This window comes from Limanda limanda, chromosome 6, assembly GCF_963576545.1.
Source record: "Limanda limanda chromosome 6, fLimLim1.1, whole genome shotgun sequence".
NCBI classification, from domain to species: Eukaryota; Metazoa; Chordata; class Actinopteri; order Pleuronectiformes; family Pleuronectidae; genus Limanda; species Limanda limanda.
Window position 1 is genome coordinate 25,315,834 of NC_083641.1, and position 15,348 is coordinate 25,331,181.

The 15,348-nt window shown below is 41.6% G+C and overlaps 2 protein-coding genes across 2 annotated transcripts in view; both read left to right on the top strand.

Moving 5' to 3' along the window:
* Positions 1–2,794, top strand: part of fndc3a (fibronectin type III domain containing 3A) — a 46,047-nt gene extending 43,253 nt beyond the window's left edge. Inside the window, exon 26 of the mRNA XM_061072687.1 lies at positions 176–2,794. Within this exon, the coding sequence (XP_060928670.1) occupies positions 176–499 (324 nt within the window). The 3' untranslated portion in view covers positions 500–2,794. The remainder of the gene's footprint in view (positions 1–175) is intronic.
* Positions 2,795–7,201: 4,407 nt separating this feature from the next.
* Positions 7,202–10,411, top strand: mlnr (motilin receptor). Its single transcript, XM_061073227.1, has 2 exons — positions 7,202–7,985; positions 10,104–10,411. The coding sequence occupies exons 1-2, from the start codon at positions 7,202–7,204 to the stop codon at positions 10,409–10,411; spliced, it is 1,092 nt and encodes a 363-aa protein (XP_060929210.1).
* Positions 10,412–15,348: the final 4,937 nt, after the last annotated feature.

A 15,348-nucleotide genomic window follows, 5' to 3' on the forward strand; every position in this document is an offset into this window, starting at 1 on the left:
TCTGCCAATATGAGCCTTTCACAGACAAATCAGTTTGCTGATATAAAAACTTTGATTTTTACAGAATAAACATTTCAGAAAAGTTGTGCTCTTATGTTCACATTTAAGTTCAAATGTCTGTTTCCTCTCCTTGTCTCCTCACGTCTTCTCCTTCGTCTCCTCTCCTCCTCCTCAGGCCTACAAAGGCTCGGCCACATCCTTCCACGTGCAGAACATGCAGCCCAGCAGCGACTACCGTTTCCGGGTGTGTGCGATCAGGCAGTGCCAGGACGCCCCGGAGCTGAACGGCCCCTACAGCCCCACGGTGACCCTCTCCCCCCAGCGGAACGAAGTGGCGGTGGGCGGCGGCGCCACCGGCTCGGGATCCAGAGCCGGCGCCGAGTCCGGCCGAGCCCGACGGAGCCTGACGGACGAGCAGTGCGCTTTCCTCCTCCTCATGGTTTTCGCCGTCATCGCCATCCTCATCGCTTTTGTCATCCAGTACTTTGTCATTAAATGAGCGGTCTTGCGTCACCCAGCTGCAGGGTTATAGCTTTATTCCCCCGGTCTCTATTGTTTTGTATCCTTCATTTTATACGTATTTGTTTTCCGTCGTCGACAGAGTAATCGCATTACTCACTGTGTGGTGTGTGTGTGGGGGGGGAGAGGAAGGGCCGGTGAGTGACAGCTGATCACCGGATATGAATCAAGGATGTAACACCTTATTTGGCACCTGCGATGTCGTCCTGACACTCCTGCCTTCGTCAGCCCCGCCCCCCCCCCGACTTTGTGTGATACCTGTCGTTCAGTTCAGATTTTCTGTTGAATTACGATAAGCTTCCTGTGCGTAAGGAACTCCGAGAAGAGCAGGGAAACGGTTTATTTTAGGGGAGAGGGTCACGGGGGGGAAGGGGGCGCTTCGACTCATGTACTCGTTGATTACAGTATATATAGTCATTATTTATATTTCCATTTATGTGTCCAGTATGAAACTGTTTTTTGATAGGTGTGTTCCTAAGATAGTACGTAGGTGTGTCATTAGCCTATCTGCTATTTGATCCTGGGACCTGGTGGGCCAGTGTTTGCACAGTGAAGGTGTGTGTGTGTCCAGATGTGTGTATTGTTTGTAGTTCGTGCCACCGAGGTACACGGCTGGGAAGCTCCAGGGCCAGATGAAGGGTCTCGAGCCCCCCCCCCGCTGGAGTCTAAGGGGATCTAGTGAGAAGAACCGCAAACGAAAAAAAAAAAATCTCGCTCACGTTCATTTAGCACTTTCCATCCTTTTAGATGTTCAGAATGTTTAAGGATGCAAAAATGACTGGAGAAATGTTAGTATATTTTTGTACAGTGAAGACGCAAAAAGGACCTGTAAGTTTGAGGAAAAACAAATGCTCGGTATAAAGTTTAGAAAAACCAACAAAAACCAAACTAACAGTGAATTCTAATTATTTTTACTATCATATAGTTATACTGTAGCTTGTTTTTACAATCATGCAGCTGCTTTACTCCAAAATATTGTTGTTCAGCACAAAAAATGTATGCTCAACTGTATGTTTTCTTTTATTTCGTTCTTTTGTTGTTTCCCCCCCCCAGTAATTGATTTTGCACCTTAGTGGAAGAAAAACCCGGACCGACAGCGTCTTGGTCTTGTGATGCATTTTATAGAACACACTTTGAGATTGTGCGAGCCCTACTTGTGTTTTGGGTGTTTTAAAAGTTGTACTACCACATTATTATGTCACTGAAACAGCTGATCTGTCTCAGCCAAAAAAAAAAAAACATCAATTAAATTTAAAACTAAAAAAAATTATTAATTGAAATGAGTATGAACCAGTTGTTTCAGAGGCCTTAATTGGAGAGGAAAAAAAATCTCGGGAGACTTTTTTCTTAATTTCTCTTAAGTTTTCAATGTTTTTCTTTTAGTGTTAGAAAACACTAAGCTGTGTTTTATTTCCTTTTTATTTTTTTGCATCATTTATTTGATGTTAGTAAACCTACGTAATTGTGCGAGATATTGAAAGTAGTATAAATGTATTACCTATGATTTGATTTTTTTTTTTTTTTGTCAGGTCATACATTTGTGAAGTATATTTTTTTATAATATTGAAGTAATATAAGTTAATACTCTCCAGAGAAAATAATAAATCCTGAGTACTCATGAATCATGGAACGCAAATGGCAGATACAAAATATCATGTACTTCCTGTGAATCAAAAATTTGCCTTTCTTTCTCTGTGTGTTGAAGTATTCGTAACAGATTGCTAACGCAGAGTTCTCACTGGTAATCTGGCTGTTAGGGGTCTAGTGTCGTTTGGTCTCGGTGGCAGATTCCTGCCGCTGAGCACCGTTTAAAAAAAAAAAGAAAAATGAAATACAGGTACCTTGCAAAACGTCTTGGATAATTACATGATTTGGTCTTTGAGACATTCTGCAAATGTCTTCTCTTTGTCATTTAAAGAAGTCAAATTCCTATTTTTGATAGAGATTGCAACGTGTGCCATTTTAACACCTCTTCACCCGGGGGCTCACCACCTCTGGCTGGGTGGGGGGGAGGAAGTCAACAAAATGCTACAAAAATGAGTAAAATATGCACAAAAATAGACCATTTTTATGTAATTTTAATGTTTGCAGTTACCTCATACACCGTACATTCCAAAATGAGAAATTTGTTATACTATACATACTACCAGACATATCACTTTAAAATGTTCGTTATGGGAAAAATGTATAATCATAGGTATGTATCTAAAGTGTATCTGTATAGCCATGATATCTACAAAGGATCCATGCACAATAAAAGATTTATAATTCTTAATGGCTTGGGTGTTTGTGTGTGTCTGGTTATAACATGGTTCTAATGGCACGTGTTGTTTTTTTTGGCAGTAAACGTGTTGTTGAAACTGTTCAAGGACGACGTGGTTCCACACAACAGTTTCATATCCTGCTGTTAAACAGTGGGAGAGACATTAAACTAACTATAGGTGGTTAGTGGATGTAGTATTAACACAATAATACTCTCAGAGCTGAGGTTTTAGTTTTTTTATTCCACTTCTCATCAGATTCAATCACAGGGATGATTAGTTGACAGCATTTGCAGCTGTAATAGAAGAAAACAATATAAACCCACACACAAAAACACAGGTGAATGTTAGTCTAGATAAAAATATGTTCATATGATAGAGAAGTACTAATCTGGTCTAATGTTGGAACAGTTTAGTCCTGCTGCTCTGTGTGTGGACAAGGTATTAGGTGACCTTACATCTGTTTACACACTCACAGTATGGGGACTTAAAATAAAAGTTTCATATCCTGCTGTTAATCAGTGGGAGAGACATTAAACTAACTATAGGTGGTTAGTGGCTATAGTATTAACACAATAATACACTCAGAACTGAGGTTTTAGTTTTTTATTCCACTTCTCATCAGATTCAATCATAGGGAATAATAGTTGACAGCATGTGCAGCTGTAATAGAAGTACACAATATAAAACCACACACAAAAACACAGGTGAATGTTAGTCTAGATAAAAATATGTTCATATGATAGAGAAGCACTAATCTGGTCTAATGTTGGAACAGTTTATCACTGCTGCTCTGTGTGTGGACAAACTGTCTGTTTACACACTCACAGTATGGGGACTTAAAATAAAAGTCCCCATAACGTAACCTTACATTTACAGGTGAAGACATATTCTAAGGTAAGGTGAAGTTATAGGTTTGGGTTAGGGGTGTGGTTAGGTTTTAGATAAAGGGTTCGGTTTAGGTAATGCTACAATTAGATTAGGTCAGGGTTAGGTTAAGGATTGGGTTTGGGTTAAGAGTTTAGTTTATGTTTAGGCTGGGATTAGTTTAGGTTGGGATTGGGTAAAGTTTAGGTTTTGGTTAGGTTAATGGTTAATGGTTAGGTTTGGGTTAGGTATGTAGTAACTGTGGTTTAGGTGAGAGTAAGTCTCCAGGAAATCAGCGTAAGTGATTCTGTCGAGCAAAAAGCCCCTGGAGAGCAACAAACACACCTGAGTGGTGTAAGAGTCGTGATGGACGAGGGGGAAAGTGGACCTGCTGGTCTCGAACACAAAGAGCAGAACAAACAAGCTCTCCTGGCGGCTGACAGGAGTAAACAGAGGAGGGACGGTCCCGTGGCCCCGTCAGGTCCAAGGCCTGCATCCGGCCACGGGTCAGCTCCGAGTAAACACTCAGACTGATGTCAGTGTGACTCCTGTGAAGGTTCATTCAGATCTGATGGATCTGGTGACTCTGAACCAACAGAGCAGTCGTCCAGCAGGTCGACCAGGCCTCCAGATGAATGCTGGTCTGGACCCAACCTGGAAACCTGTCGATCTGGATCCCATCAGGAAGTGAAGGAATAAAAACCTCTACTCAAGATGCTTCAGTCAGGGAGCGACCACATGTTTCCATTTTTAATTTTCATCTACTTCTATATGTGATCTACTTCTATATCTATATGTCTAACTTGCATAGCTTAGATGAGCTTATTTTAACTTATCTTAGTTTGCTTTAGTTGAGCTTATTTAACTGTTTAAGATTAGTTTAGTTTAACTTATTTTATCTTATCTTTGTTTAGTTTAGTTTAGTTCAGCTTTTTATAGTTTAGTTTAATTCCGTTTCGTTTAGGTAAATTAATCTTAGTTTTAGTTTTATCTTTAGTTATGTTTAGTTTTGTTTAGCTTTGCCTGGCTCATTAAATTTTTGCTTATCTTAGTTTAACCTATCATAGTTTAGCTTGGTTTGGTTTAGTTTAGTTTGGTTTAGATTAGTTTGGTTTAGTTTAGTTTACCTCTGCTTGGTTTAGCTAAATTTAGCTTGATATGGTTTAGTTTGGATTAGCTTAGTTTATCTTAGTTTGTCAGACCTTATTTAAGCAATACAATTATACTTTAACATATTCCATGAATCAAAATGAACAATACCCCAATAAACCTTACATTTTGTAGCTTTATATTAAAAACCAAATTTTAAACCTTAAACTGACACATGAATCTAAAAAAAATCACAAATCAGCTCAGATTTGACAGATTTGACAGATTAAATTAAATTTGACCTTTCCAGGCCTCGTCCTCCCTCAGTGGTTGATGTAGAGTTTGTTATAAGAAACGTGACGGGTGAGGAGGTGGAGAAGGAGGAGGAGGAGGAGGAGGAGGAGGAGGTGATGAAGTTGGTGAGTGTGGAGTGATGGAGACAGATGAGGCTCCAGGAAGATCGAGCAAACAGAAGTGACTCCACAAACAAGCTGGTGTTTCCCTGATGGATGAGTTCATTAATGAAGTTCCATATTATTCATATGTATATTTTATTATGTGTAATCAGATTTCTTATGTGGTGTTGTTGGTGTTGATGGTGTTGGGGTTCCCTCCTTTTTCATTCCCTCCTTCTTACGCCTGTTAACGTCATCCATCCATCCTGTCATCATTTGATTACGCAGATTACACAAACACACACAGACACACCTTCACACACACACACACACACACCCTGACTCCTCAGGGTGCTGAGGAGGAAGAGGAGGTGCTCTTTTCTTCCTCGTCTCTCACCAGAGCTCGACAGGAACCAGCTCTGCCACTTCATGTGACTCTCCTGCTGCTGCTCCATCGACACAAACCCAGACCCAGAGGAAGTTGGACAATTGAAAATCCAGCTCATTTGAAATAAGGTAACGTCAAATATTTCCTTTTTTTATTTCTGCTTTTAGAGTTTAAAGTTTTCAGGATGAAAATGAGTTTGATATTCTGCTTCAACCAAAATCATGTTGGTTTTTAATATATTTATCTGCACCAAGGGAAAATTTAATTTGCATTTTTAAATACTACAATAGATTAAATTCTGCTTTATTGTCATTACACATAGTTCAAGTCAGTTATTCACTGATAGTTATCTAGTATAGTTTTCATTGTTGCTGTAAGGAATTAGAGTGGATTTAACACAGATGTATCTGTGCGGTTGTGGCTCAGAGGGTCGGTGGTTCGATCCCCGGCTCCTCCAGTCTGCATGAGACACTGAACCCCAGATTCCCCCCCGACGTCTGTTCCGTCAGTCTGTGAATGATGATGCTGTAAAGTGCTTTGAGGAATCGATAAGTTCGATATAAATACTGTTTTTTATCATTTATCATTCTGCTAATAGGTTTCCCCTGATTGATTTAAACCAATGGATCTTTAAACTTCAATAATACTATACCTCAAAATTCAAATAAATACAAAATTTAGGTGAATACACTTTAAAATTAAAATAAATACACAATTTAAGTAAATATAGTTTAATAACATTTTGCATCCGACTGCAGGTGGTAATTGGTCACAAATTCTTTTCAGTCTGTATATTCAAGGTCTTTCTAAGAAGAAGATGATGTGTTTAAGACAGAGCTGTACGGTGGTTTTCACCTCACGGTGCTGGTTTCCAGCAGCTGTTTTCCATTATGTCGAAGTTATGGCACTGAAAAGATTATTAGAACCAAGGATAATCAGAATGAATCTGATTGTAATGAGCAAATAAAAATATCTGGGTCACATCATTAGGAATAATTTGTGCAGCGCCGGTTCTGTAAACTGTTTGCACAAGCCGACAGGTTGGCACGGAAAATTTCTATGTGCACAGATGGTGTAAGAATATAATTTTTAGAGCCGACTGTACTCCACTGTACACAGTAACTTGTGGTGCAGCTATATAGTCATGCAAAACTGAAACATTTTCCATGCATTTTTGTGGCAATGTCAGTTTAATTTCAAATGGCTGACTGAAGTGGTACTATTGGAACATAACCTGTTTTTACTTCCTTGTGTTTATATACAATATAATGTGTAATGCTTGCTTTCTTTATATTTGTGCTTATTCTCTGACTGAAATAGAATCACAAGTCTGAAGTAGAGCTCAACTAACTAAGATCTAAACTAAATCATTTGTAGTTGAGGAGCTAATCAGAATCAGAATCAGAATCAAGAGGTATTTATTGCCAAGTAGGTTTACATCTACCTGGAATTTGCTCTGGTTATTGGTGCATACAATGAACATAGAAACATAAAAACACAATAAATACACCACACATAAGAAAAACAATAAAAAACAATATATATTTACTCACTATTTACTTCTTATTTACTCACTTTTTCTAATATTTATACAAAGTAACATTTATTTGGCCATAAACAGGTTTGATCCTTCTGATTTCCTCCCCTCAGCCGCCTGTCGAGTCGCACCACTGGAGGTCGTCATGCCCTGGACCAGATCCCAGCTGGACCCCCACGCCGCTGTGGCAGAGGTCATGGACCACTACAGCGCCGACGAGCACCACTACGAGGGCTCCCTGTTCCCCACCTCCACCCTCATCCCCGTCACCGTCATCTGCATCCTCATCTTCATCGTCGGCGTGACCGGCAACACCATGACCATCCTCATCATCCAGCACTTCAAGGACATGAAGACCACCACCAACCTCTACCTGTCCAGCATGGCGGTGTCCGACCTCATCATCTTCCTCTGCCTGCCCTTTGACCTCTACCGCCTGTGGAAGTACGTGCCCTGGCTGTTCGGCGAGACCGTGTGCCGCCTCTACCACTACATCTTCGAAGGCTGCACCTCGGCCACCATCCTCCACATCACGGCCCTGAGCATCGAGCGCTACCTGGCCATCAGCTTCCCCCTGAAGACCAAGGTGGTGGTGACCCGGCGCCGGGTGCAGTACATCATCGTGGCCCTGTGGGGTTTCGCCCTGGTCTCCGCGGCTCCCACGCTCTTCCTGATCGGCGTGGAGTACGACAACGACACGCACCCGGACTACAACACGGGCCAGTGCAAGCACACCAACTACGCCATCATCTCCGGGCAGCTGCACATCATGCTGTGGGTGTCCACCACCTACTTCTTCTGCCCGATGCTCTGCCTCATCTTCCTCTACGGCTCCATCGGGTGCAAGTTGTGGAAGAGCAAAAATGACCTGCAGGGCCCGAGCACCTTGGCCCGGGAGAGATCCCACCGGCAAACTGTCAAGATACTGGGTGAGACAGAGTTCTTATATACACCTCTTGTATTCTGACTCAGAGAAATACACAGATGAATAACTTAAACTCAAGTAAAAGCTCCACTAAAAAAGGAACGTCTAGAGTTTGCATTTAAAAATATCCACATTCTCATATTTACCATATTTTCTTTATTTACCAGAAAGTATGAATCTACTCATTTAACTCTGGCTAATTCTTCCTAAAATGTCCAATTGGTGCATTCAATGCCTTTTAACTTAGAAGACGGACAACAAATTATGACATATTCTCATATTACCTCAAACAGTATCTAGATACAAGGAGTTTTTTTGTGTTACTTGTGCAGGTTTTCAAATATTTGTTATATAAGTTTTCTGCCTGCACCCCAGTAAACTGCATATTACAAACATATGACTAGAAATAGCTCAAAAAATAGGTTTTGGTTGAACAGACTCTTTTCATAATTTGTGACCAAAAACCGAAAACAACCAGTAATCACATGCACAACCCGTCATGTCCCCCTGAGTGGTGGAGGCCTGTGATTGGCTCCAACAACACGTTCACATTTTGTAGCAGCGAGCTAATTAGAGCTAATACACAGTAAGCAGCAGAAAAACATCCAGTGAGGACACAGCATGACGCCATGAATCTAAAAACAGAAAAAGGAAGAAGAACAAAGCTTCATTTTTGGGTTTTGAAAGCTGTCGGTGCCGGCTGAGGTAATCGCTGAGTCACCGTTATCGATCGAGAAGACCCTGCCGACTAAAGTATAATCAATTTCACTGAAGATAATAAATGTCAAATTAAAAATTAAAGAGGGGAATATGCGGCCTACAGGAACCCAGTTATTGGATAATGAGCAGTAAGAGTTATTAATGAGATAAAGACATATTGTAGATCTTCACTTTCGATCGCATGTCGTTGAGACAGCAGCAGAATACGACCAGGACTCAAGAAGCATGTACATCTCGATTAATGTTGATTTATGGAGGCGTCTGTTCATTTCAGGATTCAACCACCGTGGATACAAATGGCAGCGAGTCCGACAGCATGAGCTCTGTGCCGTTTGTGCTCAACTAATGAACAACCTGATGGATGCATCATGATTCAAATTTGGTTATTGGGTAGTTGACAAATAAGGGTGAAACAGCATTTTTTTAATAAAGTTCTAATGAGGATTACAGTTGTATGAAATTATAATGTTCAAATGATGAATTTCATTAAACTGCTATTGTTCCGTGGATTTTTTGTATAATTTCATTGTGGTTTGACAGGACATTTTCATCCTTGTGAGTCATTGCTACACAAGACTGAGCTATTATGCTAACTGAAGAATAACACAGTTTAACCTTAATATGTTTAATTAAATTTAAAAAAATGTACAAATTTTTAACTACAGCCGTCACATTACAGGACTCTCAAAAAAATCACACATTCATTGTCTGACAGAAAGAGTGAAATGTATGAAATAAATCAGAGGTTAACAGTCACCTTTCAACATACACAGTACATTCCAACATCTGGGGGGCTTCCTGGTAGTGGGATAAACTAAGGGCCCCTATAGTTGTCCATGTAACTGCCATTTCAAAAATCTGATTTTCCATGTCACGCCACAGGACAGCATTTGTGTTACGAGATTATTTTGCTGTAAATACTAATATACTAGTTTTGTGCATATTAAAACCTAATATTAATAAAGTCATTATATACAATATAATGCCAAGGCAGTTATTACCTGCTCCAGATATTTCTGGTTTATTTTGTTAATATGTAAGTTTAAGGCTTCACCTATGTTACGGTCACACCGCAGGACATTTTGCGTATTCACCTTAAAATCTAATCAAAACATAACAGATATTTCATACAAAATCATAAGTTTAAAACAAAGTACCATAATATGCATCACATCCATGTGTTGTTTAAGTGGTTAAACGCATCTAAATAAACATTCACACTTAATTACATCATGTGTCATGTCATCCACCCTATTACATATAGGCCTGTCGTCTTTCACTGTACAACAGAGTTCCCTTCACGTGGCAGAGCTGGTGAATAACAGCAGTGAGCAGCAGGTCAAACGATTCTTGTTAATGAAACTGATCCCCTCTTTCTCTCTCTCTCGTCCTCTGCTCTCAGTGGTGGTGGTGCTGGCCTTCATCATCTGCTGGCTGCCGTACCACATCGGCAGGAACCTCTTCGCGCAGGTGGACGACTACGAGACGGCCATGCTGAGCCAGAACTTCAACATGGCCTCCATGGTGCTGTGCTACCTCAGCGCCTCCATCAACCCTGTGGTCTACAACCTCATGTCCCGGAAGTACCGGGCCGCGGCCAAGCGCCTCTTCCTGCTGCACCAGCGGCCCCGACAAGCCCACCACGGCCCCCGGCAGCTGTGCGTGACCAGCCACATCTCCACCCTGAACGAGAGCCTGACCGGCGTCTGAGGCGTCTGAGCCGCTCGACTCGAGCCGGAGAGGAAACCCGTTGAACATGTGCAGAGGGGAAAGGTCGGAGTGGGAATCCAGGGCTGAGAGCTGCAGCTGCTCAGTGCAACACCTGCAGCGTCTTGTTCACAGGGACCATGTCAACCATATGTCAAATATAGTTTTTATGTCAAGAAAATAGTAATATGTTCGATTCCAAGCAAAAAACATCATTTATATTCTCCTGTTTCAGTGTTATGCACCTAATGCAGTGAGTATTTAGCTCCACGTTGTTCGCTGCTTCTTGTTTTTCTTGCTCGGCGTCAACCCTCGTTGAACACGTGCACGGATTAATGCGTTTGTTCCTGACAGATGATGTTTGGCCACATGCGACTGTTCATTTGTTCTGTTTAATTGTGGCCTCGGCTCCTCTCTGTCGTGTGATTGAATTTGTTTAATGCATGTCGAGCAACTGTTATCGTGCTGTTTGGTGTCGCCATAAATCAAAGGAAAGAAAACAAGTAAATAACCTATCAGCCGTGGGCCATTAGTTGTGCAGATGTGAGATGGGGTATTCCGGTGTGTGTTTGTTTGTGTGTGTGTGTGTGTGTGTACGTGTGTGTGTGTTTTGCAGGGCTGTGTGCAATCTCTCCAGGGAATAGATGGAACATGACTTGATAAAAGCAGATTAGTATGAAAATGGGGCAGTTGTTGTCTCTCTCTCTCTCGCTGTGTGTGTCTGTGTGTGTGTCTGTGTGTGTGTGTGTTCCAGAGGCCACCTGAGCCCCGAGGTTTCCGGGGCTGCTTACGTGCCGGCCGTCACATGTAATCTGACGTGGTTATTTTATTACCAGGGCTCTGAATTGGATTTGCACCGGCAGACGACGTCCCTGCATCTCCATATTCAGAGTAATGGCCGCTCTAAGTGTATTTCAAAGAGGAGGAAAAAAAAGATATTAGGTCGTCAGCTGCGGCGGAGGTTATTGCTTTTAATGTCCTACACTTGCACAGTATCGATTCTACAACTCCTCTGTCGGTGTTGCATTTTGAATGAGTAAGTTGTACACGTCCTCATGCACCTCTGCACAAGGAAAGTTATGTAATTGTAACCCTGAACGATGTCTAATCCCAGAATAAACCCAGACTTTACCAGGTTTCTGTCGACTATCCGTCTTGCTCTTTAAAAGGAAGTGTCACGATGCTGCCTGTGAATCACCAGGCCTTGGTTCTGCACAGATACAAAGAGACCAAGTCGCTCTGGGCTGACTCATCCCCATGACAGTTTCTTTTTTTATTTTGAACCGAGCCGTTCTGTCTCTGCCAGATGAGCTGGAGCGACGTGGGATGTGAGAAGCTGACGTCCCACAGACCGTCCTGCCATCACCTGGGGAAAGATCAACAAGCACCTCCACCTCACCTCGATTATTTTCTTTGCTGATAATGAAGAGAGTGTGTGCGAGCGGCACGGGTCAACATCTCCCCGGGGCCTTTTTCACACCAACTCAAAACATTCGGCATCAGAAATATACTGTTTGTCTCACCTCCGCTTCTCCTTCAAGGCCCTGACCTCCACTACATCAACAAACTGCTCTCCTCTATTGGGTCTGTAAACCACAGGAGAGCAGCAGGGTTTTCTGTTCCTGAATAAAGGTGAAATTTTGAGGATAAAGTTCACTATAGTGTGGTTCGAGAAATCCAGTTAGAAGAAGGCGTGACAGATATATGAGCTGGTCCATCTTCCAAAGCTCGAGTTCAGTGACTTAATACTGACGCAACACTGTGTTTATGAGCTTTACGGGAATTTCCTTGTTACTAAAACTGAGGTTAAGAACAGTTTCTCCCGTTTTCTAGATCAAAGTTTTGTTGTAAGTTGAACAAACTTAATTAATTTATATGTTATCGGCTGACGTAATGCTTTAAGTTGGACCAAAAATTAAAGGTTTTCTGCACTAACATCAGCAGTTTGATAGATTGTTAGAGGTTCGACTCTAGAAATTTTAAGTTTAGTCTCAACATTTATCCTCGATGTGAAACATTTCAGTTTTGGAAAGAGGCATCATATTTATCCAATAGTGAGCACGACAACGTATGACATGACATGAGTGTTTTCAACCACAGCTTTGAAACGTCAGCGTCTCAGTATTAAGTTTCCATTCTACACTGGTCTAGTTTGATCATTTCCTTAAAATACGATAATTTTAAGCTTAGACCTGCTTAGTTTAAATGTAACTCCTCTAGGAAGTGAATGTTTCTGTTATGACACAGCTGCTCACACCAACAGCTTTTCAGTGCAATGGTCCTTTTCCACCAGAGGAGGGAGGCAAAGTACAAAGCTACCAAGAGAAGCAAACTTGTGCAAATTATAATTAAAATTATAAATATGAAAACATTTCCTGTGATAAAAGCTGGTCCAACTTGGCTTTTAATCTATAATGGAAACACTGGCCTGATAGATAAAGGCTTCACTTCTCCTTGTAAGAATTCTTTATCAGCTTCTCCATTTCCACTAATTATCAGCAAACACTTTTTCACTTCCTGTTTGGCTCCCTGTGGCTGCTGGTCCATGCATGGCGACAGGAGGCTCAGCTAAAATGGAGATCATTTAGCGGTGGGCGGTGTCGCTCTAGAAAGTCTCTCTCTCGTTTCTCTCTGCCCTCTGTCCTCTTCTCTGAATCAAAACCTTTTCCCCGAACTGACCCTGAATACGAACTCCTCCTGATCACTTTCACTCTTCATAGTCGGGCGACAGCAAGACGACGAACCTCCGCTGCGTCTTTTCCTTTTATAAACCACGAGAAACTCCCGCAGCTCCTTCTAAAAGCCTCTAATGGACCTAACAATGATAATAAGCATCATTTATAAAGTACTTATCACCTCTTCTTCCAAAGCTTTTAGCAAAACACTTTCCAAGAGTCAATGCTTCCTGCAATTTGGAGGCTAATGTAGATCTGCGTTTGTTCATGAACAGTGTTTGTTAAGAACCTGTTTTTCCGTCAATGTCAAACTTGTGAAACTGGATCACAACTTGCTTTCGGCTGTTTGACAAAAAACAAAAAAACAAACAGATGCACACATCAACCTAAAGGGAGAAAACAATAAGGACTTTCACCAGCGGCAGAAACAGCCTCTCCTCGTCCTGCAGCTGGGTGGTGGGTTGATGGTGAAGAAACCAAACCATTACAAAGCTCCTGAAGCAACTGGTTCTTCTTCCTCCTCCTGGTTCTTCTTCCTCCTCCAGGCCTCGGCCCGGATGGGGGGGTGGGGTCGCTGCTTACACATCTTTCATCCTCACATGAGAAACCCAGCGTGCGAAGACTTCACTGAAAAGCAGCTAATTGTAACATTGGCCTGTTTTCCAGCTGTGAGCGAGAGTCCTCATGTGTGTGATATTATATATTATATATGAATGATACTCATGCATATGGTTCTAGGCAAGGGCGTCGTTAGGCCTGGAGGCTGAAGCCCCCCTAAAATGTTCTTCAGCCCCCCCAAATAATTATTCGGATTTTTTTTTTAATTAAAAATTTAAAAAAAAATAAAAAATTAAACTATTGTTTTACACATGGACAAGTTATTTATAACTCTAACATGCTACATATGTGAGTGCATTTCTGGTTTGTATGTTTTCTCCCCCCAGGTAGTTACAGAGTGTGGCTATCTGTAATTGTTAACGATTGTTACCTGCTTAAATTTAGGTTTACTTGAGGCAAATGAAAGGGAATATTGTAATGAGCTATGTTAACACTAAGCTAGCTAGTTCTTTTGCTATTTTGTTAGAAAATGTCTCCAGTGAGTGTCCCTCATAACGCTATTGTACCGGTATATCATCCAATTCATTGACCAGATGAATATAAGAAGATTTTTCAGCAGAGATCACACTCTTTCTGAGCCAGCAAACATTCAGCATATAGGGGCTAAGCCCCCCCTTTCTTTCAATCCTAGAAACGCCCCTGGTTCTAGGAGGAGGGGAAGCTTTAACTGCAGGCGTTTCCTCCATCCATCCATTTTATTCCACTTATGTGAGGTCAGGTCACAGAGGCAGTGGGCTAAGCAGGGTTTCCACACATCACTCTCCCTAGCAACACTTTCCACCTCCTGGGGATCGAGAGATGTTCCCAGTCAAGTAGGTTCTGGATCCCAGTCCAGTGGGTTCTGGATCCCAGTTCAGTGGGTTCTGGATCCCAGTTCAGTGGGTTCTGGATCTCCTTCCTCTCCAGGTTCTCCTCCCAGTTGGACGTGCATAGAAAACCTCCAACAGAACCTACTCATTGGATGCGACCTGACCAGGACCAGGACTTCTGATTGAAGATTTTGGAATTATATTCTGTGTTTAATTGTTACCCTTCCATGTGTGTCCCTGCCTCAGTTTCACTATTTTCTTTCATCCCTCCTGTTATGTTATTTCCTGTTTTAATTCGGCCTCCACTTCCTGTCTCACTTCATTCCCTTTCATTTGTCTCACCTGTGTGTCTCTCTTGTCTCTGTCAGTTTGTTTAATAAGTTGGATTTCATAGTGTTTAGTTTTTTACCTCACTGCTTCCAAGACATGTGATCTGTTCACCGAACCCGTGAGTCATTTTGAAGACTGCTTGCATCTGCATTTCGTTCCATCTGATTCTGACCTTGACACATGAAGGAGCAGCGGCTCTTTAATCCAAGTTCCCTGCAGATGTCCAGGCTCTTCACTTTATCTCTGAGAGCACAGACACCTAGAATTAACCATTTCAGACACACACACATTTGAACCTGGACTGAATGGGGAATCTGCAGCTGTGGTCCATGCATGAAGTGCAACTCATTTTCATATGTATAAATAGTTTTTGTGGTTTTTCCAGTTCTGCATTTGTATTTTCTGATACATAAAATTAGCATCTTGCCGAGTCAGTAAGTTTAAGTGTATGTTTAAGTACGCCAGATATTTTGTATGAAATTTTAGATTATTTGCAAAATATTAAGTT

Coding starts and splice junctions, on each gene's coding strand:
- mlnr (XM_061073227.1), top strand. CDS start 7,202: ATGCCCTGGACCAGATCCCAGCTGGACCCCCACGCCGCTGTGGCAGAG. Junction 7,986..10,103: donor GCAAACTGTCAAGATACTGG/GTGAGACAGAGT, acceptor CTCTGCTCTCAG/TGGTGGTGGTGCTGGCCTTC.